Source organism: Rutilus rutilus, assembly GCF_951802725.1.
Source record: "Rutilus rutilus genome assembly, chromosome: 13".
Classification (NCBI taxonomy): Eukaryota; Metazoa; Chordata; class Actinopteri; order Cypriniformes; family Leuciscidae; genus Rutilus; species Rutilus rutilus.
The window spans coordinates 36322716-36348365 of NC_140218.1; the positions used below are offsets into that span (position 1 = coordinate 36322716).

Genomic DNA, 25650 nt, shown 5'->3' on the forward strand with positions numbered 1-25650 from the left:
CCCTCTCCGACAAACTGAGAACAAATCTTGTCCATGATATTGAGGAAATCAACTAGCTAGTCACGACTGTTTCCCGAAAACGTATTGTCACAAATTGGTCGTTCAAACACGTTGGTTAATGATGTCACGTACGTGTTGGAGTGATAACTTAAAGGGTTAGTTCACCCAAAAATGAAAGTTCTGTCAGTAATTACTCTCCCTCATGTTGTTCCAACCCCGTAAGACCTTCGTTCATCTTCGGAACACAAATTAAGATATTTTTGATGAAATCTGAGCCTTGTCTCACTCCTCCATAGGCTTCTATGTGACCGAAACTTGCTGGCCCAGAAAATGTATTAAAGACATCGTTAATATAGTCCAAGTGACTCCAGTGGCTCAATCTTAAGTATATCATGCGACGAGAATACTTTTTGTGCGCAAAAACAAACAAAAATAACGACTTTATTGCACTTTTCATTTCCTTCTCTCTGGGCCTCGTAGTGTGTTTGCGCTGCGCGTCTGTGTTGCACGTCATCACGCAACACACACATGACCGGCGTCGGCCAATAGTGAGCCTACGTGGTGACGTGTAACACAGACGCGCTGCGCAAAAACACTACGCGAACCAACTAGAGGTCCAGAGAGAAGGAAATGAATAGTGGAATAAAGTCGTTATTTTTGTTTGTTTTTGCGCACAAAAAGTATTCTCGTCGCTTGATATACTTAAGATTGAGCCACTTTAGCCACTTGGACTATATTAACGATCTCTTTAATAACTTTTCTGGGCCAGCAAGTTTCGGTCACATAGAAGCCTGTGGAGGAGTGAAACATGGCTCAGATTTCATCAAAAATATCTTAATTTGTGTTCCGAAGATGAACGAAGGTCTTACGCGGTTGGAACAACATGAGGGAGAGTAATTACTGACAGAATTTTAATTTTTGGGTGAACTAACCCTTTAATTTAATGAATCTGTTTGAGATCGAATTAACGCTAGATGTTTTGCTATAAATTACGGACACGGCATCTGAGGACTATTTCTAATTTTTCTCAGTTATTTTGCTCTATTTCCAGATTCGATCACAGGCTCGTTCTTACACACTAGAGCTCGTTCACACATGCGCACTCTTCAAGAACGACGCTTTAAATCTCTTGACAAACTAAAAGACGTAAATGACATTTGTATGTATTCTAAATAAAATATACAGATTGTACTGAATGTCAGCTTGCTTATTTGGCTCAAGATAAGGATTATTGAGTCCACATGTCATGCAATCTAGAGACTCTGCTTCCAATCACAGATCGAGAGTGTCGTTCCAAACACACAACTTTGCGATGCGTTCGTTGGAACGATGATTTCGGGAAGCACAGACTCGTTGAACTGCTGATAACGCCAGAAGTTGCGAACATAGTTGGCTAGCGATGCTTTTGGGAAACACACTCCTGAGGAGGAGCAGCGTGTGGAAGTAAACTGCTCTGTAACGTGTCTTCGAAAACGTGATGAAGTCGTGGAGTCGGTGTGAACGTGGACTTTGCATGTCACGCGTCGCTGGAGGTGAGTCTTCTGTCAGCTCGCTTTCTGATTGGGTATCGCTTCGTTTCACATGATAAGTCTTCTGTCAGCTAACAAACAACATGTTGAATATTTTCGATTCGCGATCGGGGCGGCTCCGACGTTCCTCCGAGCAGGTTCAGTCACTCTTAACTATAGAAGCTTGTTTCCGCTAATGGAAAGGTAATTGCGACTTTTTATCTCACATTTATGACTTTTTTTCTCAGAATTGCATGTTTATATCTTGCAATTCTGACTTTATAACACACAATTGCGAGATACAAACTTACAATTGCATGTTATAAAGTCAGAATTGCGAGATATAAACTTAAAATTGCGTGTTATAAAGTCAGAATTGCGAGATATAAACTTAAAATTGTGTGTTATAAAGTCAGAATTGCGAGATATAAACTTAAAATTGCGTGTTATAAAGTCAGAATTGCGAGATATAAACTTAAAATTGCGTGTTATAAAGTCAGAATTGCGAGATATAAACTTAAAATTGCGTGTTATAAAGTCAGAATTGCGAGATATAAACTTAAAATTGTGTGTTATAAAGTCAGAATTGCGAGATATAAACTTAAAATTGCGTGTTATAAAGTCAGAATTGCGAGATATAAACTTAAAAGTGCGTGTTATAAAGTCAGAATTGCGAGATATAAACTTACAATTGCGTGTTATAAAGTCACAATTGCGAGATATAAACTTAAAAGTGCGTGTTATAAAGTCAGAATTGCGAGATATAAACTTAAAATTGCGTGTTATAAAGTCAGAATTGCGAGATATAAACTTAAAATTGCGTGTTATAAAGTCAGAATTGCGAGATATAAACTTAAAATTGTGTGTTATAAAGTCAGAATTGCGAGATATAAACTTAAAATTGCGTGTTATAAAGTCAGAATTGCGAGATATAAACTTAAAAGTGCGTGTTATAAAGTCAGAATTGCGAGATATAAACTTAAAATTGGGTGTTATAAAGTGAGAATTGCGAGATATAAACTTAAAAGTGCGTGTTATAAAGTCAGAATTGCGAGATATAAACGTACAATTGCGTGTTATAAAGTCAGAATTGCGAGATATGAACTCAAAATTGTGTTATAAAGTCAGAATTGCGAGATATAAACTTAAAATTGTGTTATAAAGTCAGAATTGTGCGATAAAACATGCAATTCTGAGGAAAAAAGTAATTTTCCTTAGAATTGGACTTTATAACATGCAATTGCGACTTTATATCACGCAATTTTGAGAAATAAAGTCAGAATTTCGAGATGTAAACTCGCAATTATGAGATAAAAAGTCGCAATTATCTTTATCTAAAAATGTATTCGTCCATACATAACACGCCTCACACCACAGGAAAATCTGATAAGATAATCTGTAGAACCATCAAGATAAGCGGGACTTTACCCAGGATTGTCGGAAGGGGAGAAATCGGACATCGCCTGATGTGTGGCTGGCTTAAAGACTTTACTTTGACTTTGTGTAAGTGTGGGTCTTATCTTTAACGCAATGAAAGCCAGTCTTGTGGGTCAAATTATTAAAAAATTGGAAGAGGTTTTGGGTGCAAAATGTTGCAATGTTGCATGTGGAGTTACACCGAATCAGTGAAGCCCCAGAAGCTCTGTCCTGATATGAGGAGACTCTCTTCCAACACTGTGGCCTTTTCCCGTCAGTCTGAGTGATGCGTCACCTCTAACTCTGTGATGATATCCATGCTTCACCGTGTCCGTCAGTCCATACGATCCTCTAAGTGTCCTTAAGCTAACAAGAGTAGAAGTCGCGGTCTTTCTCGGTTTAAGCACTGTTGAGTTCTCTTCGCGTCTTTGTTTTGTGTTTATTAGTGTGACGAGAGATTTTGATCCTTGTTGAAATGCCGTGAACGTGTGCATGTTGCGATCTGTGAAGGAATTGCCTCGTTGAGAGCGTTTAATGCCTAATAGCAGAAATAAAACCATAGGCCTGGAATCAAAAGTGCTGTTCTGTTAAACTTCTTTTCTTTTTCTTTGTATAATCAAGCATGTAAGCAAGACACAAGCTGCCAGTTCACTTCATTTATTGTGTGAACCCTGCCTTCACACACACACTATTGGATTATTACACGGATTCACACACACACTGTGGTGTATATTAGTTGCCAAATTGATTTCTCCAATGATTGTTCACATTAGAAATCGTGCTTGGTTTGGCTTTAGTTCAGTAGATTTGTGTAAACCAGACAGTTTTCTTGAGCAGAGATTACACAGAAACGTTCATAGTGACCTTGGTAACTCTCAGAAGTCATTCTCAATTCAGGGTTTTAAACTGCGATCTGTAATCGTCAGTGATGTTTTGAAGTAACACACCTGTATGGATACGCCTCACACGTGTGGAAAGCTTTGTTTGTAATGCAAAGCTGATTCCTGAAATTCAAGCTGGTGCTGGTTCTTGCCTAACAAATGTTGTGTTTGAGAAAATAATAATATCTCCCATGATTACACAGAAGGGTTTGGTTTTTGTCCCAAAACCCCCTCATTCAAACTCTTGCTCTGCCTTGTGTGGGTCTGGATTTTTCAGAGGAAACTTTTTATTTATTTTAGTTCACAATTTTTTTTTTTTTTTTTTTTTTTTGCTGACTGATGCTTGGCAAACTAAAGACAAAATGACTAAATAAAGTCATTCACTACTGAATAATTGTCAGATTTGTAAACTATTTTTATAGCGTTGAAATGTTGAGAGATGAACATTTATTTAGAGCATATCAATATTTTACTGCTTTATGGGTTTATTAGTTTTATACTGTGTGGGAGAAGCTTTCTACCATTTCAGTGGGACTGCAAAATCATAAATACTTCTACTAGTGACTAATAGATATTGTGAAAAGATTCATACGTTACTGCCGCATTCCCTGATGTGTCACTGTCTTTAATTTGGGGAATAAAAAGTTATGAAGAGCCTGTAATCTGTATGATAAGTCTTCATTTTGTTCTCTGTTTGAGTGATGGGTTAAACACTGAAAATAAACGTCACGCCCTCTCATTGTTCGGTCACTGATGGAGATCTGTGCTGTTTTTGATGTGACTTTTCATTTTGTGTGTATAAATGTCAATAGACAACAAATCTAATTCACAAAATAAGTTTTTACAATATTTGCAGTGATCATTCATCATCATCACCACAGTTATTCTGATTAATTAAAAGATGCACCAAAGCCTTCTGGAATATCAGACACACAGAAGCTAAGTTATTTTCCACCATGCTTTACATTTACTTTTCTAATGCTTGCCTGTATGTTGAGATATATAGGGTTTTTTATACATATAAAATGTTATTAATATATATATATATATAAATGTATTTATGCAAGTCTGTGTGATGCTTTTTGTATGTTTGTTCTTTGATTAAACCTTTTGCTTAACCCTAGTTTTGATCATTTTGACCCCATGTACTTCTGTTGTACTGTCGAGTGGTTATTACAAATACAGATGCCAACATGAAGTTTTGAAGAAGTCGGCAGAATATAACGGTATATAAAGCGTACTGTTGTCTTTAACATTAAATGTCTGTGGCATTTTTTTCCTTAATACTACACACAAATTGATTGATTGTCGTTTTAATTAGTGAGGTAGGTAGGCTTTATATCTAACACTTGAGCAGCATAAACCCTGAGCTTTAACTAACAACACACGTCTAGTTAAGGAGAATTCAGTTTCTTTTCAAATGACTGAATGATAGTGAAGTTTAACTCAGTCCTAATGTCTTTCTTTTTAGATATCTTGATGCCATATGTATTTATTTTAGCTCAACAACTGTGACGCACAGTTTCTAGACCGGATGTGACGCTAGATTGGACGGCATCTTGAGATCTTGACAGCAGAAGAAAAGTAACTCGTACCATGTGACATCCAAACTGCTGAACTGTGTAGTAATTAATTAATAAATTATGAATAATGACACTGAGAAACGTTAACAGCTACTGAATTGGAGAATCCACAATATGGGACAAGGATAATTATTATTTTTGATCCATTGTACTTGACCAATCACAGACAGCGCTCGCGCCGGTGACTCCGCCCACTTGTGTTCCCCGGATCGATGCGTTCTTCCCACACACGTGACGTCATTGCTCGGTCCCGTTGGCATCCGAGCTGTCAATGATCAGATCATCCGATCATCATCATGGCAGGGATGGAGGTCGCACCGCTGAGACAGTGGCAGGACTTTTACCCTGGCCTCGACCGATTCTCCAAACCCGATGTGAAAGATTTAAGCAAGTGGAACAACAGAGTCATCAACAACCTGCTTTATTTCCAGACGAATTACTTTGCTGTCGCCATCGTCGTAATTCTGATTGTCGGGTAAGTAAATATCTTCAGCATATTAATTATGTATATTTATTAGTGAATGCATCATTTAATCTGTGTATAAATGTACATAATTTCAGAAGCTTGCATAAATGGCGCAGCCAGCTCGGCTAGAGCAAGAGATCCTCCATTTAATGCACCATTATTTCAATTCAGGACGTTAAAGATAGGATTTAAAATCGTATTGTTATCAACAAGACATGTGAAATATGTATTGTTCGTGTGTGGAATGTGTTTGACACGGACCCACCCTGGTGTGTGTGTGTGTGTGTGTGTGTGTGTGTGTGTGTGGTCATGTCAGCCTCGCGCTGGCCTTGTGTTTCCCAGCTTTCTGGAATCGGTGAGTCACTTTCTGTAACAAAAAAGGATTAGAAAATATTATAGACGAGGAACAGACTGGATTTATTCAATGAAGACACATTAGTAATAATATTAGATTGATACTAGATATATGGTAGACTACAATGAATATGGTTAAGATGATAGTTTTATCTTAAATTTGTTGATAGAACTTTTTTTTTTTTTTTTGGCCTTTGGCTTGCTTAGTTGAACACTTAATATTCAAAAATAATATTGATCTGCCTGCATTGACATTATTATATGATAACTGAACTGAGCTGAACGATGACATCACCGTTTTCTCCAGAGTGGCTATATATAAATGAACTAAATTAATAACTTTTTTACAACAAAAATGAACCATCACTGAACTTACTTAAGCTGGACTGTGACACTCTTTTCTTATAGATCTGCTGTACTCTTTATAGATATTCTATAAAGATATTATAGTATAGATATTCTTATAGATCTTCTGTACAGCAGAAACAAACTTTGTTGCATTATTTTCCTGTTATCTCTGTAAAGCTGCTTTGAAACAATCTGTATTGTAAAAAGTGCTATATAAATAAAGGTGACTTGACTTCAAACAATAAAATTTGAGGGGTTTTGCAGTTATTTAAAAAAAAAACTATCAAAACACTATACAAAGGATGAACCAGTTCTGTAAAATTAACAAAAAATAAAATACAAATTATATAAAATATAAATTAGCCAGGGGGACTTCTGGCAGATTTGAAATTGTTTTTGTTTTTGTTAGCAACAGAAATAATTGCACTTCACATAAAAAAAAAAAAAAAAGTACATTTTCAAGGAATTACAGCATTATGGAAAACATTTAAGTTGTGTCGGTTTGCAGAGGACACTGCCTTATTTTTTAAAGATGAAGGAATGAAATCATTAAAGCAGTGAAATGCATAAAAGATTTTTCAGATGTATCAGGGCTAAGAATGAATATGAATAAATCAGTTCCGTTTCCTCTTGAAGAATTGTTATATGTAAATATGAATATCTGTGTAATAATTAAAACTTCAATCCGATTATTAACAAAACTAGTAAGAGGTTTAATATGTGGTTACAAAGGGATCTGTCAATTCAGGGGCGCGGGTACTTTTGTCAAAAGCTGAAGGAATCTCCAGATCAGTCTATGTAATCCCCCCTTATCACCCAGAGACATGGAGTCTGTGATACATGCTTTTATTTCATCAAGATTAGACTACTGTAATGTACTATACTTGGGTGTCTCACAGTCCCTACTGTCACGTCTTCAACTAGTCCAAAATGCTGCTGCTAGACTGTTGACTGGAACAAGGAAAAGAGAACATATTTCGCCAGTATTGTTCTCTCTCCATTGGCTTCCAGTTAAACATCGTATTGAGTTCAAAACACTATTGTTTGTTTATAAGGGATTGCATGGACTGGCTCCTCCATACATCTCTGATCTCCTTTCATCCCACCATAATGTTTTTAGAAATCTTAGGTCAACCAGTAGTCTACAGCTGACTGTTCAAGGACACGTTTAAAATTAAAAGGAGATCGTGCCTTTTCAGTGGCCGCGCCACAGCTTTGGAACAATCTGCCATCTTACATAAAGACTGCACCAACATACACTGATTTTAAATCTTTGCTTAAAACCCACTTATTTACTGCTGCTTATGGTCATAAGTGGGCGTAGTGGTATTGCACTTGTATTGTGCATTGTTTATTTGTGGTTTTATGTTTACTCATTAGGATACTTGTGTACACTTTGTACAGCACTTTGGCCAACAGCTGTTGTTTTTAAATGTGCTCTATAAATAAATATGACTGACTGACTGACTGACTAAAGTTACCAGACAATTGGATAAAATGCTTTTTGATTTCATTTGGAAAAACAAGACATTCACTTAAGTCCAAAAGCAGTCGCGAATGATGCCGGAGTGCGATGCCGGTGTCGGACTGGGCTCGCCGTACCATAAGAAACGGCTGCACGCTTCAGTTCGTGCGCAGACCATCCCGCTTTTCCGGGCCTCGGTCTCGTCAGAAGTGTCTGAGCAAAACGCTCCTCTGTTTCGGGCAGAAATCCAGACGCTTCTGGCCAAACATCAGTGGAAGTGATGTCGCCAGACCAACGAGACTGTGGTCTAAACAGCCACTATCTCCTCAATCCCAATAAAGGACGATGGCTTGCGTCCCATTCTGGATCTAAGACTGTTAAACCAAGCTTTGGCGAAATGCTCGTACAAGATGATCACTGTAAAACAGGTCCTCGCGCATATTCAACCCAGGACTGGTTTATAGAGATGGATTGGAAAGACGTGTACTTGCACCTTCATAGCCCCTCATCACAGGCTTCGCGTACGAGGTGGTCCCTTATCAGGTCAAAGCTCTGCCGTTTGGGAAATGGCTTTGGCACCCTGCACATTTACAACATGCATAAGTGCAGCGCTTTCCCCCTTGAGATTCAGTGGGATGCGCATGTTGAACAACCGGGACGATTGAGGCATCATCTCCTATTCACAGCAGGTGCTGGAGGAACACAAACTTCCAGAGTTCAGAGTTCTCGCACACTTAGTCTGTCAGGGAACATGCCCTAAAGAGCAAGCTCCTGCCCTCTCATACCCCTTTTCCACCAAGGCAGTGCTGGTGCCGGTTCGGAGCCGGTGCCTACTCGCGAACCAGTTCTTTGTGTTTCGACAGCCAAAGAACCGGTTCTCGGCCAGGAAAATTGGTTCCAAAGCGGCACCAACTCTTTGCTGGACTAGAACCGTTCTTTCACCACGTCATGCTTACGTCGGGGGCTGGGGGCGGGGTTATTGTGACCAACAACTCGACGGGAAAGTGACCGCCATTGCTAAAAACACAGCGCTAGCTAGTAGAAAGAATGATTGAAGAAAGATGGATTCTAAACGTCTTCTTCTGACCCCAATATAGGATCGCAAAGCCAGGAGAAACATTTGCAGAAAGACGATGTAGTCCGCCATTGTAATTGTTATGCTTGAAGTTGGCGCAAACGTTTCTGGGGAAGCTAAGACGTATGGCAACGTACACAGTGACGTAATGACGACGTTGTTCGCTGGGCTCTCTAGTCAGTGGAAAAACAAACAGGTTCTGAGAAGGTTCGCAAGTTGAACCAACTTTGAACCAGTTCCTGGTTCCTGGGAATGATTTTAGACTTTCGATCGATGGTCGTGCGGCTGTCACCAGAACCAGTTCAGACTGTTTTCAATGCTCTGGCTGCATTTCGGGTGGGTTAGAACAAGCCATGCCTCTGAAGTCTTTCCAGAGACTGATGGGATTGAGGGCAGCTGCAGCCTCGGCTTGCCGCTCAGGACTTCAGCGTGGAAAGCGCGGAGAACGCGAGCGCAGTGGTGTAGTGCAGGGTATACGCAGGTATACGGCGTATACCCACTTCTTGTTCAGTCGGCATTGCGTATACCCACTTCTAAATCCCCTCTGATGTGCGTGTGAAAACACCCAGTCAGGGTCGTACCCACCATTGAGGTCCCCGAGGTCTGGACCTCAGTAATTGTTTTTAGTTTAGCCTATATAATGAAAGTTGTGAAATAATTGCCTAATATTAACTCTAATTTGGTGCTGCAATGATTTGCCCATCGTGACGATAACCGACCTTCTCATCTGAGCTGCTTCAGCACTCAAACACCCGCTCGTCAATGTCAAAATGTTTGAGACCAATCAAAGCAAGCGGGATTTATGTTCACTCACAGAAGCGCGAGCCGAGCGCGAATCCCAACGCGACGCTTCATGCTTGAGTTAACGATAATAGAAGTAGCTAAACTGAACAGCTGTTTTTCGATCGAAGTTTTAAATGACCGACAGAAATAAACAGTTTGATCAAAGACAGTGGAAACTATAAGCTCAATTTAACAACACAAGCACCATATTAAATATATTGCCATTATTATTATAAATACAATGTATAAATGTATTTGTATAACGTTACCTCGAATGTATTTGAATATTTCCCCAGTATCAGCACTTAGACTTTTCACTGTTTGTATCACTTCACTTGTCTGTGTTTGCGCAACTTGCATCATTAAGCCAGATGGTGGCACAAGTGACTGTCTTTATGAATGAGCAATTGAACCATTGATTAAATGAACATATTAGTCCAAAAACATTGATTAATTTAGGAAAGAAAAAGTAGCTGAAACTGATCTTTGATACTCATATAAATTGCTCATATGCCTCTGGTCTGGACACAGAAGGATTGCATTGGCGTTTGTTTGAAATGTAACATCTATGCAAAATAATCCTTGAACCATTTCTTATTTAAGGCCATTCCTGTTTCGAATATGTGATTGTGTATTGTCAACAATAAGCATAAACATTCTGCATTTCCATTTTGTAGTGTGGATCATTCATTGCGACATTTAAACTGATTCTCAGATATCTGATAAAATACTTCATGCTACTGCCCACATGCTTTTAAAGCTACTGTTGTCCATTTATTTTGGCCTTCAAAACACCTTAAAATGCACATGTCGAGATCAGGAAAATCTATATTTTCTCAAGGGGGCATGCCCCCGAACCCCCCTAGCAAAATAATTTTTGGGACCTCGGTTTTTATAAAACCCTGCGTATGGCCCTGCGCCCAGTAAAGACAGTGTTGCAGTGATCCCTTGAATAGTCGTCCAATTTTCATATGTGGATGGACTAAGGAATAGTCACTCAAAATTCATAATTATTTAGTATTAATAAATAATTAAAAGCCAGTATTAATTACAAAAACTGCACCTCCTGTGGCTAATATTAATTGTATAATGATCCTTTTTCTGTGAAGTCAAGCAGCAAAAGTTAAGTGATAATGTGTAAATACTATACTGGCCCATTTTGGGGTGAACTTATATGCAAGACTATCTTACATCACTGTTTATAACACAGAGCGTTCATCCTTTCCTGGGGCGCTTAAAAAAAATTGGAGGCATAAATTAAGAGTATACCCACTTCTCCAGGCACCACTACATCACTGCGCGAGCGCATGCCGTGACACGCTGCCATCCTGGTTCGACAGGACCATGTACGATCAGGGGATCAGTATGGGCAGGGTGTCAGATCTCCTTCTGTGTCTTGCGCTCTCAGGACTTTTATTTTGAAGTTTTTCTGTGCCTAGTTTCTGTATTCTTTCCTGTTTCCTGTGGCCAGGTTGTACTTTTGTAGTTTTTTCCATTTCTGTTTAAATAGCCCTAGGGCTGGGTAAAAAATATTGATTTCTCAATTTTAATCAATTCTCATTTTTACGAACCGATATCGATTCTTAAATCCCAAGAATCGATTAGTCATCCTCTTTTCAGTTGATGAATGAATAACATTGTAGCGCGCATCCCATCCAATAAATCTCAATAATATTTGTGTTTTGTTACTATTGATATGAAACAAAGTCTCAGATTTCAAATTACATCCATTTTATTACGAAATTCAAAACCATAAATACCGTTTTGTCGCTGTGGCGTGAGATCGCTCTGGCTCAGCTCTAGAGAAGCACATGACCTTCTCTTCCGCCTTAATAACACCAGTTACAGCGCGAAATAAGCATGAATGAGCATCTGAAAGTGTGTTAAAAGATAGAGTACAACTTATCGAAGTCCGTATCATGTGACATGGAATCGCTCAGTGTTTCAACCGTGGAAAGACGTCAGTAAACAATGTCATGTAACATCACATTACCTCAGAAAAACCATATCCAGTGGCCATAAACTCGTTAGTCTAGAAAAATTAACTCTAGAGAGGAGCATTTTGTTAAATATATGCACCAAATTACATATTCATTATAATTTTTAATGTTCTTCAATATTTAATGCATGTTTGAATAAATCTGGAAAGTTTTTTATGACAGCCACCATTTAAATGTTTATATAATTTCATATAACTTTATTATTATAAAAATAAATAAAAGTGTAATTTAAGTGTTTGTATCCAAATAATAGTTATGTATGTAATCACTTCAATATTATAGTAGGTTAATGAAGCCTATAGGCTACCACTGACTCCCATAGTTTATAATAATAGTTAAGAGATTTGTTTTCCTTGAGAAAATTTGCCCTGTATTGCACCTGATATCCAAAATAATCAATATTGAATCGAATCGAATCGTAATGGAAATCGAATCGAATTGCAAGCTTGTGAATCGAAATCGAATCGAATTGTGAAATTTGTGAAAAATACCCAGCCCTAAATAGCCCTTGTATTCTCTGGTTCTCTGTCCGGTCGTTGTTTGATGTCATGCAGGTGTCTTCCTAGTGTTTTCTTTGTTTTTCCTCAGTGTTGTTTTGTTTCTGATTTATGTTATGATTGTTTATTTCCATTAAAATCTCCCTGCATTTGGATCCTTCATCTCTGCCTGCCGTCTTTGATTCAGACAGAGGGTGGTCAGACTGTGTGATGGCAGACCGGCTTATGGGGTTTGGTCGGATGCCCAGAGTCAGTGGCATATAAGCCTCCTGGAAATGAAGGCTGTTCTGCAGGAAATTCTGCTGTTTGTGAGAGCATTCGAACAGACAACACAGCGGTGGTGGCGGCATTCATCAATCGCCAGGGAGGCTCTTTACAGGCTGGGGGAGCATTAAGGTCCTTGCACACAAATTCGCGTCCGGAATTTTCGCACGTTAAAAATTAAATACGACCTCTTGTTTTGTCAATCACGTTTAGGCCTCCAAAACTTTCGTCCGTCATAAAAAAATTCTGACCGGATTTGATTTTCTGCGTTCAAGCATTTTGAATGGTCTTTTGACAAGTCAGAGCCACCGAATGACGAATACGAAAAAACGCATACGAAAACTTCGGACTCGGCGTGCAAGGACCTTTACTATTGAGGATAGACCAGAGGCTGCTTTGGACAAGGGCAGTTGATACACCGGGCAGGGTGACCCGTCCAGAGAGGGTGTGGTGCACGGGGAATAGAGGCTACACCCTCAGACGGGCGCCTGATGTGGACCTTGTTTGCCGAAGCGGAGGTCGACCTCTTCACCACGGAGTAGGATACTCACTGCCCTCTCTTCTCTGTCGGACACCCCTGGACAGGGAGCCCGCGAAACAGAAGTATGCTTTCCCTCCTGTAAATATATTGAAGCTAGTGCTGCAGAAAATCAGGGAGGAAAGGGCAATCTTGTTACTGGTTGCGCCGAAATGGCCCAACCAACTGTGGTTTCCGGAGCTGATGGACCAGTTTGTGACTGACAAAGGACCTCCTATCCCAGGGCGAGGTGCAGCATCTGCATCCCGGGCCGTAGCGGTGGGATTAGCATGTGTGGCAGGTCAGCGCAGCGTGAGTCCGCTAGGTGTTTCGCAGAGAGTGCTGAACACGATAGCGGAGGCAAGAGCGCCATCAACTCTTCGCTCTCAGATGGAAAGTGTTCTCTACCTGGTCGAAAGCCCTGACACACTCCAGGGATCCTGGCTTTTCTGCAAGACCGACCGGATGCGGGCAGTTCATCCTCTACGTTACAAGTACATGTGGCCGCTATTGCCACCTTTCACATCACTGTTGAGGGACGATCATTGGGCAAACATGCTCTAATAGTTTTCTGCGGAGGGGTGAGTTGATTAAACCCTCCCTGCCCCTGTTTAATGCCAGTCTGGGACCTGTCTTTGGTGCTCAGAGCGATGAACAGCCTTCCTCTCGAACCGCGTCATGCAAGCGAGCTGAAAGTGCTCTCATTTAAGACAGCGCTACCAGGGATGGAAATTAACTTTTTTGTCCACCGGCCACTGTGGCTGGTGGATTTCAAAATCTACCAGCCACTCAATGTTTTTACCAGCCACTTTCTTGTTTTTAACCGACAATGTGTAACTGCATGTGAAAATTAATACTACAAGATCTACAATACTTAAGCAGTTTATTTAATCTCAAGTCTCAATGAAATACTGACATTTTCTCTTTCTCTCTTATATATATTTCTCTTTTTTACCTGGATGTGGCATTTGAATGATTCGTGGTCTTTTATGACTTCAAGTTTTAGGTTTTTAGTCCCAATAATGAAACTAGGGCTGGGCGATATGGACCAAAAGTCATATCCCGATTATTTAGGCTGAATATCGATATACGATATATATCCCGATATTTTTTCCGCAAAGTGAGAGCAAATGTTCAGTCAAAGTCAAAGCCAGATATGACATGTCACAAGTAGTTTTATTGAAACCGGCTATTTCCACACACACATATACTGTCCCCCTTTACTTAACATAAATTGTAAGAATATGACTAATAGTAAAGACTAGTACTAATAAATAAACATTAGGCCTATGCTAAAGCTATTAAATAGCAGTCCCAAACTAGTTTTTGTTAATACAATGTTGGTATGAGCCACTAGAGTCATTTAAAAATATAAAAAATAACACGAAGAAAAATAAAGTGGCATTTTGGGGTTAATATGGAAACGACAGTTACCATGGTGAATACACAATATTAACAATAACTGTTAATGAACCATGGAAACTGCTCCTGGTGAATAGTATGAAAATCATCCCTGCATTACTTTTATTTTGTGTAATTTACAACGTAATGGCGTTGCATGCCTGTAGTTTATTTTGCACTTTATATACAGTGAGGCGATACACAGCGCACGCCGGCACATTTGCGCGTGCAATTGAAGAGTGTTCGCTACGAGCACAGGATAACGGCTGACGTGACAGGACAAGAAAGTCCGTTTTTCTGAGGTGAAAGACTTTATTTCAGCGTACACTTATGTCCTCTAAAAGTGTCCGCCGTCTGTGTGAAACAGTATATTTTTATTTACCCGCCACGGTGGCCGGTAGGCCCGCCACAACACAAAATCACCCGCATTTGGCTGGTGGCGGGTGCTAATTTCCATCCCTGAGCGCTACTACTCATGCTAGCATATGGGAAGCGAGTAGGGGATATGCAAGCTCTCTCTGTTAATGGTGCTTGGGGTGAAAGACTGGCTGACACCTAGACAAGGTTATACGCTCCTAACTCCGTTCAGACCGTAGGTTGTAACACTTCAACAGCTTTTCGTCTGGTATGGGAGTATTAAGAAAGGCTATCCGGTGTCAAAGCAGAGGCTTTCGCTCTGGATAGTGGAAGCCATCCACTTAGCTCATGTTTCTCAGGAGGCTGAATGCCCTGTTGGTGTGTGCGCGCCCACTCCACTAGGAGTTTGGCTTCATCTTGGGCTTGGGCAAGAGGAATGTCTATTCAGGACATTTGCTTAGCAGCTCAATGGTCTTCACAGAATACTTCCCATAAAGTTTTATAATCTTGAAATTCCTTCTTTTGCACCGCATGTTATGTCTGGGCAACGAGAGTTTCAGATGTAGCACAAATACTCAACTCGTGGGTCTTCATGATATATTAAATGCAGCATATTGCGCAGAATCTGCTCATATCTGGCTTACCTGAACACGCCCGCCACTACGCAACAAATAATGGGGCGCTTGTTCATTTGCATTGAAGCAATAGCTAAGATTTTAAAAAGCTGTGACGTAGTTAATCTGGTTTATTTCTTTTTTCCCTTTATGGCTAGTAGAAGTTCTGAATGGCCGGTAACTTAAAAATTATGCAGCCAAATTGGCCAGTGAGTGGAAAAAGTTCATTTTAAACCCTGCTTATAATGACAGGGCTCCAGCTGAGACTGCCTGCCCTGTTTTGTGTGCATATCACTGTATTAAACCCTTTTAACAGCATATACAATCTGCTTGCCTAAGCTGATCAGGGGATTTTATATGTTCCCCATCACATCATCTTCGACTCGTCTCATTCCATACTCTCTGGGAACCATGGTTACACGAGGAACCCGAGATGTTTTCTCTAACTGATCATATTTCATACCTGTTGAATTTACATTTTTAAATGAATTTGACTGATAAACACCCTTACGAAAATTAACCATAGTAAAATTGTTGTAACCATGTTTTTTAGTGGATTGATTACCATTTATAATACAGTTGTACTGCAAATACCATGACAACTAGGTGATTAAAGCACATTTTTTAGGGCTGGGCACTGGGCAGTGTATATACATTTTGAGTTGAATTGACATATAAATGGTCATTTAAATATCTGGAAACCTAGAATAAATGGTGATCAGTCACATCATCTAAAACACTTTCTGGTAAGGCCAGACTGCTCTGTGCTGCTCAGTTGCTGTGTGAATGCATTCATCCTCTGAGCAGCGTTAAACATTCTGTGTGTGGACACTAATTGCCACATCAGAAGCGCTTCAGTGCCACCTGAGTGTAAATTTGCAGTGAAAATTTGGCACATTCATATGTAACCAACAAATATTTAAACGCGCATTATTTGTCACCTACCCTACATCTGTTTGGGGTCTGAGCTGTAACTATTTATTATTTAACAGCCACATTTCTTACATTGTGTTAAAACAGAGGGTTAAAGGCCCTTTCACACCAGGAACGATAACTATAGTTTCCACACCAGCAGATTTGTGCTGCAGTTTTGACGTCTGTCGCTTTAAATACAAATTGTTCTTAAAGTGTTTCAAATCAGATCGTTCCTCTGTGTTGTTATTGGTATGGCTTGGGTGTAGCCTTCACTATTCTCATAGAAATATAATGATTATTAAAACTTTATAGTTATCATCCTAGGTGTGAACAGCCCTTAACACAGTCTCCTACTCTTACGGAACAAAAATATATGGGAATATCCTGCAAAATATATTGGGATATATTACATAATACATTTCCATATATGGGAAACTAGTGCTTATATTTTTCAATATACTGCAATGTATGCATTGACCATGTATGGCTATATATTAATATATATATATATATATATATATATATATATATATATATATATATATATATATATATATATATATATATATATATTTATAAATGAAGACAAAAATAGCATTACATGTAATCACAAAGTTTTATCCTTTATTGTGTACATATATTGCACGAACATGTTCCCATATAAATTTGAATGTATGTTCACACATATACACACATTCACGAAATGAGTTAGAACAGATTTAGTTCCCAGCATGCTTTGCTTTTGACTGTTAAAGAAGAGCAAATGTTAAAATTAAGCCGCAAAAAAAGCGTCAATTCCTTATGTGTTATTCAATATACTGTAATATATTAACACAATATATTATTCTGTATATTTTTAAATATACTGTTAAACCTTTTAATATATTGATCATTCATTTATAGGGAAATATATGGTAACGAGTTGTCTGTCCACACCAAATGTGATTTCCACAGTCAGTCTCTTGTTGTCAATACTTGCGGATTAATATACATAAGGTAAGGAGCAGTGCATCGGCCCAATGAGATTTTAGGTGGATGAGGCTAGAAAACAAGCAGCCGGCAAATTGTAGACAAAAAATTGCATACAGCAGACTTTAACACAATGTAATAATAGCAATGATATTGATTAATTAATGTCATTGCTGTGCATTAAATGACTTGTGTGTGTTTTTCAGTTTCCTGAACCCGTTGGGCATGTTTCTCGGTGGGGCAGTTGTGGCTCTGGTCTTCACGGGCTCTGTGTGGGCTGGAGAGAATAAAGCCGTGATCAAGAACTTCAAGAAGAAAAATCCCGCCCTGTTTGTCGTGGGTGTGATGGGAATCAGCTACTTCCTGTTGTCCTTGTGTGGAGGAGTGATGGTGTTTCTCTTCGGCATCACATTCCCAATGCTCTGTGAGTACTAGTATTAGATCTCCTGGATTTGCACTGCCTTATTACAAGTGCACTATCATGTCATTTCTGTTTATGTCTTGTTTATGTCACCAGTGCCATTGTAGGAACAATCTTTACGTATTTGTCACCCACTCTAAAAATAAAGGTTCCTGAAGAGAACCAAAGCAATGGCACTGAAGTCCCACAGAGAACCTTTCAGTTCTTAAAATAACCGTTTTGTTTCTTAGTGTAAATCCTTATATCCTTATAAAGAACCTTTTGTGCAATGGAAAGGTCCCACGGATGTTAAAGGATCTTCATGGAACCATCAATAATAATAATTATTATTCTTTTCTCGGCACTCAAAGCGCTATTCATAGAGGGGGGGAATCTCCTCAACCACCAATCAATACCAAAAAAATATATATATATTTTCAAGTGTGAATAATTTGTTTATTTTGCAAAAGTGTTGTAGTTTACCAGGGATGGAAATTAACTTTTTTGTCCACCGGCCACTGTGGCTGGTGGATTTCAAAATCTACCAGCCACTCAATGTTTTTACCAGCCACTTTCTTGTTTTTAACCGACAATGTGTAACTGCATGTGGAAATTAATACTACAGGATCTACAATACTTAAGCAGTTTATTTAATCTCAAGTCTCAATGAAATACTGACATTTTCTCTTTCTCTCTTATATATATTTCTCTTTTTTACCTGGATGTGGCATTTGAATGATTCGTGGTCTTTTATGGCTTCCAGTTTTAGGTTTTTAGTCCCAACAATGAAACTAGGGCTGGGCGATATGGACCAAAAGTCATATCCCGATTATTTAGGCTGAATATCGATATACGATATATATCCCAATATTTTTTTCCGCAAAGTGAGAGCAAATGTTCAGTCAAAGTCAAAGGCAAATGTAGTTTTATTGAAACCGGCTATTTCCACACACACAAGTACTGTCCCCCTTTACTTAACATAAATTGTAAGAATATGACTAATAGTAAAGACTAGTACTAATAAATAAACATTAGGCCTATGCTAAAGCTATTAAATAGCAGTCCCAAACTAGTTTTTGTTAATACAATGTTGGTATGAGCCACTAGAGTCATTTAAAAATATAAAAAATAACACAAAGAAAAATAAAGTGGCATTTTGGGGTTAATATGGAAATTACAGTTACCATGGTGAATACACAATATTAACAATAACTGTTAATGAACCATGGAAACTGCTCCTGGTGAATAGTATGAAAATCATCCCTGCATTACTTTTATTTTGTGTAATTTACAACGTAACGGCGTTGCATGCTCGTAGTTTATTTTGCACTTTATATACAGTGAGGCGATACACAGCGCGCGCCGCCGCATGCGCGTGCAATTGAAGAGTGTTCGCTACGAGCACAGGATAACGGCTGACGTGACAGGACAAGAAAGTCAGTTTTTCTGAGGTGAAAGACTTTATTTCAGCGTACACTTATGTCCTCTAAAAGTGTCCGCCGTCTGTGTGAAACAGTATATTTTTATTTACCCGCCACGGTGGCCGGTAGGTGAAGCGAGTTTACCCGCCACAACACAAAATCACCCGCATTTGGCTGGTGGCGGGTGCTAATTTCCATCCCTGTAGTTTACTCAGATCAAGTGAGTGGTATTTATGTAGAACAATACAGCTCTTTTCTACACCAGTAAAGCCTGTTGGCATCTCATCATGTTTGACAAAAGTAACTAATTTTACTATCAAATTTGCTATGAAAAGCAGATTCCTCAATGGTTTCAGTTTTTCACCCAAAACTAAAGAATTCTGTCATCATTTACTCACTCGTGTCATTCCGAAGGGCCGTTCACACCAAGGTTGATAACTATAATGATAACGATAAAGTTCTAAAAAGCATATAAAAGTATAGCAGTGTTCACACCACAACTATAACGGCAACGGCACAGAGAAACAATATCGTTGGAATCACTTTCAGAATTAGTTTTTCCAGCTGATGAATGATAAAAACATTGACAGCCAATCAGAATCCATCCTGCTTTAAAGCGCTCGAGCATTTAAAGCAGCGGACAACAAAACTGCAGCGCGCTTAGAATAAACACAATGATATTGTACGCTAAATTATGTTTCGTTAACAAAGTTCGGGAGGAGTACGTTGAAATGATCTAGGAGGGATGATGACAGAATTGTCATTTTACTGTGAACTATCCGTGTAATATTGGAGGACCTGAGCTACTACACTATATCAGCGACTGACATTCGTAATAACAGACCTGACATGATTATTATTCACTCAGGATAGACTCGTGCTGCATGAGTATGTTGTGTTGCTGTGTAAAACAGGAAGAGATTTAGAAGAGTGTTTTGCATGTTGCTATGGCAACACAAAACACCATTAGCTAATTACAGTATATTCCGTTTTAGCACTTGCTGACAGTCGCCGATCAGATTCTTGGCAACATCCCTCTGCCTAAAACCACTGCAGGAGCCTTTTACAGCAGTAAACATGTAATGGGATCTTAAAAATAACTCTGTACAAACTAAAGACAAAAAATGTCTGAGAATTAAAGGGTTTTAGTTTACCCCAAAAATTAAAAATTCTGTCAGTAATTACTCTCCCTCGTGGCGTTCCAAACCCGTAAGACTTTCATTCATCTTTGGAACACAAATGAAGATACTTTTGATGAAATCTGAGAGCTTTCACATGATCTAACAGATTTAATTTAGGCTTTTAATCACATATAAACATTGATCAGCAAACATAAAAGGAAGCTCGACCGAACATGCTGGACCCACAAGATTGAACCTCATTGGTTCTTGCTGAAGCTCAAACGTGCATGTTCAGTTGAGCTTCTATATATGTGAATAAATGGCTGAATTAAATATGTTCATCATATAAAACGATTGAGTCTCTACAGAAAATATTAAAGGAACACTTCGACTTTTTGGGACTTTAGCTTATTCACCGTATCCCCCAGAGTTAGATAAGTCCATACATAACTTTTTCATCTCCGTGCGTGCCGTAACTCTGTCTGACGCACCCACCGCTAGCCTAGCTTAGCACAAAGACTGGATGTAAATGGCTACAGCTAGCATACTAATCCCAATAAGTGACAAAATAATGCCAACATTTTCCTATTTACATGTTGTGATTTGTATAGTCACAGTGTGTACAAATAACAAGGTCATATGAGACACCATTTTTTAAACTATTTTCTCAGAAGGCGAAGCACTGCTACTTGGGCGGAGTGATTAGCGCAGCACCCGAGAAGCGCCGTGGTGAGGAGCAGAGAGTTCGCTCAGAGTTGGAGTAATAGAGTCAGCAATTACTAGATAGTAAATGCAAAGTTTACAATCATGGGTGTTCGCTGTATTGTAAAGAGCTGCGACAATAAACAGGGGAGACCAGGTAATACTATGATATTTCATAGAATTCCAACCAAAAACGCTGACCTGATGAATCAATGGCTACTTGCTCTGGATATAGATCCAAACACACCTGTAGACATCATCAAGGACTATCGCGTTTGCTCAGAACATTTCACTGAGGACGACTATTTTGAAAAAATGGAATTTGCCACACGGACCATGAAACGTGTGCTGAAGGATACGGCCATCCCATCGATAGTAAAGACAGGACAAAGTGGATCACCTGCGGCTGCGCTAAGTGTTCCGTTATGTTTTTAGATGACTAGCCTACTGTTACAGTGCCATTAGCTAGATGTAATGTAACCTTAGTGACACTATTACATGAATAGGGTGCTCACTACTATTACAGTTGTTCCCGGGCTCCATGTATCCCCTGTAATGTTAGTTTTGTGTTGTCACAAACACGCTCTATCGCCCCAGTAACAAATAAGCGGCGCTAAAGGTAACTTTCAGGACTGTAGCCTTCAACTTGCTAAAAAAAACATGGGCAGTTTTCATTTTTGAGAAACAGTGACCTTGTTTGTGAAATAGTAGGCTACTCCCGTTCTGATTCTCCCCTCGACCTCAGTCTGTTCGGCATCTTGTCTATCAGCTTCCAAAGTTTGTAACTCCTCGTCTGTGTATTCTGGCTCAAAACGATATGGTTCTGGATCTTGGTTTGATACCAAATAAAAATCCTCTGACAATTCCTCACATTCGCTACTAGCTAGTTAGTCACGTTGGTTTTGTTGACGGAACGGCGCTTCCCGGGTGCTGCGCTAATCACTCCGCCCAAGTAGCAGTGCTTCGCCTTCTGAGAAAATAGTTCCCAGTATTTAAACGTTTAAAAAATGTCTGTGTCTCATATGACCTTGTTATTTGTACACACTGTGACTATACAAATCACAACATGTAAATAGGAAAATGTTGCCGTTATTTTGTCACTTATTGGGAGCAGTATGCTAGCTGGAGCCATTTACATCCAGTCTTTGTGCTAAGCTAGGCTAGCGGCGGGTGCGTCAGACAGAGTTACGGCACGCACGGAGATGAAAAAGGTATGTATGGACTTATCTAACTCTGGGGGATACGGTGAATAAGCTAAAGTCCCAGAAAGTCGAAGTGTTCCTTTAACTAAACCGCTCAATTCATATGGACTAGTTTTACGATCTCTTTATGAACTTTTTGCATCAAAGTGACAGGTCTATGGAGGGTCGGAAAGCTCTCAGATTTCATTAAAAAGATCTTCATTTGTGTTCCGGAAGATGAACGAAAGTGTTAGAGGTTTGGAACGACGTGACGGTGAGTAATTAATGCCATTTTGGGTGAACTATCCCTTTAAAGGAGAACTCCGGTCAATTTTAACATTGAGCTCATTTTTTTGTACATTTGGAGTGCTGTCAATACAGAGAACAACGACAAAAATCGGTGTTGCCTACACCGAGATATTCTATTTTTAAAATTTGCACCCTATTGACTTCAATGGGGCAAGTAGTAAGCCTGCTTTTTAGCCTCTTAACATCCTTTAAGTGTCATTACAAGTGCACAGAAAATGTGAGTGATTCCTTCCGAGTGAACACGGGTGGATCTGACTGCAGTAGATGTTAGAGATATTAATAAAAATGAAGTTAATTCAGCCAGCGCTCATACCTTTGTTTACCATAGTAATCGATTGTCGAGTTCACGCGCGTGATCATAGGTACTAAACCTGAAGCCTGGCTGAATTAACTTCATTTTTATTAATATCTCTAACATCTACTGCAGTCAGATCCACCCGTGTTCACTCGGAAGGAATCACTCACATTTTCTGTGCACTTGTAATGACACTTAAAGGATGTTAAGAGGCTAAAAAGCAGGCTTACTACTTGCCCCATTGAAGTCAATAGGGTGCAAATTTTAAAAATAGAATAACTCGGTGTAGGCAACACCGATTTTTGTCGTTGTTCTCTGTATTGACAGCACTCCAAATGTACAAAAAAATGAGCTCAATGTTAAAATTGACCGGAGTTCTCCTTTAAGCGGCTTCCAATTTATCTGTTGTACATTTATTTTACAGGAAATTTTAATAAAGTAAAATTCTAATAATAAAAGGAAAGATTGCACTGCATCCAGTGGCCCTATACTATACACTGGCTACAGGGAGAAACAGCGTTAAATGCAGAGTAGTCGTCTTTCTCTGTTGGCTTTTGTTGAGTGTACAGCCTCATAAGCATGTAATATATGCCCATGTGCCCAGTTTCTGTTCATCAAGAGAGGTATTGTTGCTCAAGTCTTGTGTTTCGCCCCTTCAGTGATCCTTATCCACGCTTCTCTGAGACTTCGCAGCATAAAGAACAAGTTGGAGAACAAGATTGAGGGTGTTGGCCTAAAGAAGACGCCCATGGGAGTCATACTGGATCTCCTGGATCAACAAGAAGAAAAAATCAACAAAATTCAAGATTTCTTGGAGAGCAAGCTGAAAGATTGAGCATGAAACGCATCAGTGTCAACGATATTCAGCCACTGTTTCTTCTTAAGGTCTTTTTTTTTTTTTGTGGTATTGGTTTGACAACCAAATCTTATATCTTTTAAATGCCAAAGTATGACCAAATTCCAAAACAATATGTTTGTCACGTCACATCACCAAAACGAATGATTTAATTTAAAATGATGTGTATAGTTCTTGCTCAGACTGTCTATCAAACTATTGTCTTAGCTAGATATCCTAAACTCGTTTCCTTTGTACATGCAGCTTCCATTGACATGCAATCTGTTTTTGTTTTTAAACCAAAGGAATCTGCATAAAAGTGTATGATTTGTTGTAAAGCTTCAATAGATTTCTATAGACAAGTCACTTAAGGCACTTTGAAATATTTATCATCATAGAAAATATAGGTTTGGTTATACCTTATGTTTCCCTTATGGTGGTGGCGATCATCAATCATCTATTGCACATTAATAATTCAAATTAAATGTTTTCACATGAGCTATGATATCTGAAGGAGTGTATTTATTGCTGAAAAATACAGTTTTGCATGTTTTGTTCATTTTTTTTTTTGGCTAACAACCTCAGCAGTGAACAAACCTTTATGCTTCTGATATCATATAAATGCACATGTATTGTTAGCTCACTGGGTTGAAGGGATTTAATGAATGTGGAAAGGTTTGGGCATGATACGAGTCAGTAATAAAGTGAACAAGCGCTTTTGCAGAAATCAGATTTCAGGTAGTAGTCTTTTCTTTCAAAGTAATGCATGGTTGAATTCAGATGATTGGGATTTTTACTCATTAACATCCAGATATTTCAAGTGCTTAAAGAGTTATTCTCTTCTGCACAATTTTGGCAGAAGGTATCGAAGGCAATGTTACCCTTTTATGGTGTTATATATTATTGCAGGTAACATTCCTCCACTCCCGATTGTGCAGTGAAACCTTATAGAGGGCCTCTAGTTAGATCATATATTTGATTTCAAAGCTCATTTGATAATTGCAGATAATGCATGATCAAGTGTTGGTCGCCTAGATAATATCTGGAGTGTGAATTGCTAAAAATGTGTTTTTGTTTTCTACATAAGCATGCGATCTCAAGCTGCAGAGCAATTTAAGATGTTTAGCCTAGTGCTAATTTTGAATAAAGGCTTATTTTTCACAGAGAAATATTCTTATCATTTATTATGCTTAAAACAAATTGTGTGTGTGTGTGTGTGTGTGGTCAGGGTTATATTACAGGTTTACATACATAACTTTGTTAGTGGTTAAAGTGAGAAAACAACAATGCACATAATTCCAAATATAACATCACAAGGAGTCAATGAGAATATATGGGAAATTCAAGATAGAGTTATTTGGCCAGAAATATGTTCAGTGGGTCAAATATGGCTGATGTAACTTTAGAAAGAGTCAATCAGTTTGTATAGACAGTACGTGATCAAGTACACTTTGGCCAGAATAATGTTTAGTGGGTCAAATATGGAGTATTGTGTGGCTGTTGTATCATCAGAAGAAGTAAATCAGTATGCGTTGAAAGTTTAAGATCGAGCACTCTTTGGCCCGAAATATGTTCAGTAGGTCAAAAATGGACTTCTGTTTGGCTGATATAACATCTGAAGGAGTCAACTAATATCAGTTCATGCCCAAGTAATCTTTGGCCAGATATTTGCTTAGCAGGTCAAATATGGACTTCTGTATGGCTGATTTAACATAAGAAGGAGTTAAATAATATGTATAGAAAATTCAAGATCAAGTGGTCTTTGGCCAGAAATAAATGTTCAGTAGGTCAAATATGGACTTCTTTATGGCTGGCGTAACATCATAACGAGTCAATGATAATGTATAGAAAGTTCTTGATCAAGAACATCACATCTAGGGGTGGATTTCATGACTGATTTGCCTCTTTCCAATGGAAATACCTGTATCCTTGTTGTGGTAGATTGATTCTCCAAATCCTGTCGGTTGATTCCA

The 25650-nt window shown here is 38.9% G+C and overlaps 1 protein-coding gene across 1 annotated transcript; it reads left to right on the plus strand.

The window, feature by feature from the left end:
* Positions 1 to 5343: 5343 nt before the first annotated feature.
* arl6ip5b (ADP-ribosylation factor-like 6 interacting protein 5b) lies at positions 5344 to 24846 on the plus strand. Its single transcript, XM_084429138.1, has 3 exons — positions 5344 to 5863; positions 17620 to 17837; positions 23502 to 24846. Exons 1-3 carry the CDS (start codon positions 5685 to 5687, stop codon positions 23675 to 23677), a joined length of 573 nt encoding a protein of 190 aa, XP_084285264.1. The 5' UTR covers positions 5344 to 5684; the 3' UTR covers positions 23678 to 24846.
* The last annotated feature ends 804 nt before the right edge of the window (positions 24847 to 25650 follow it).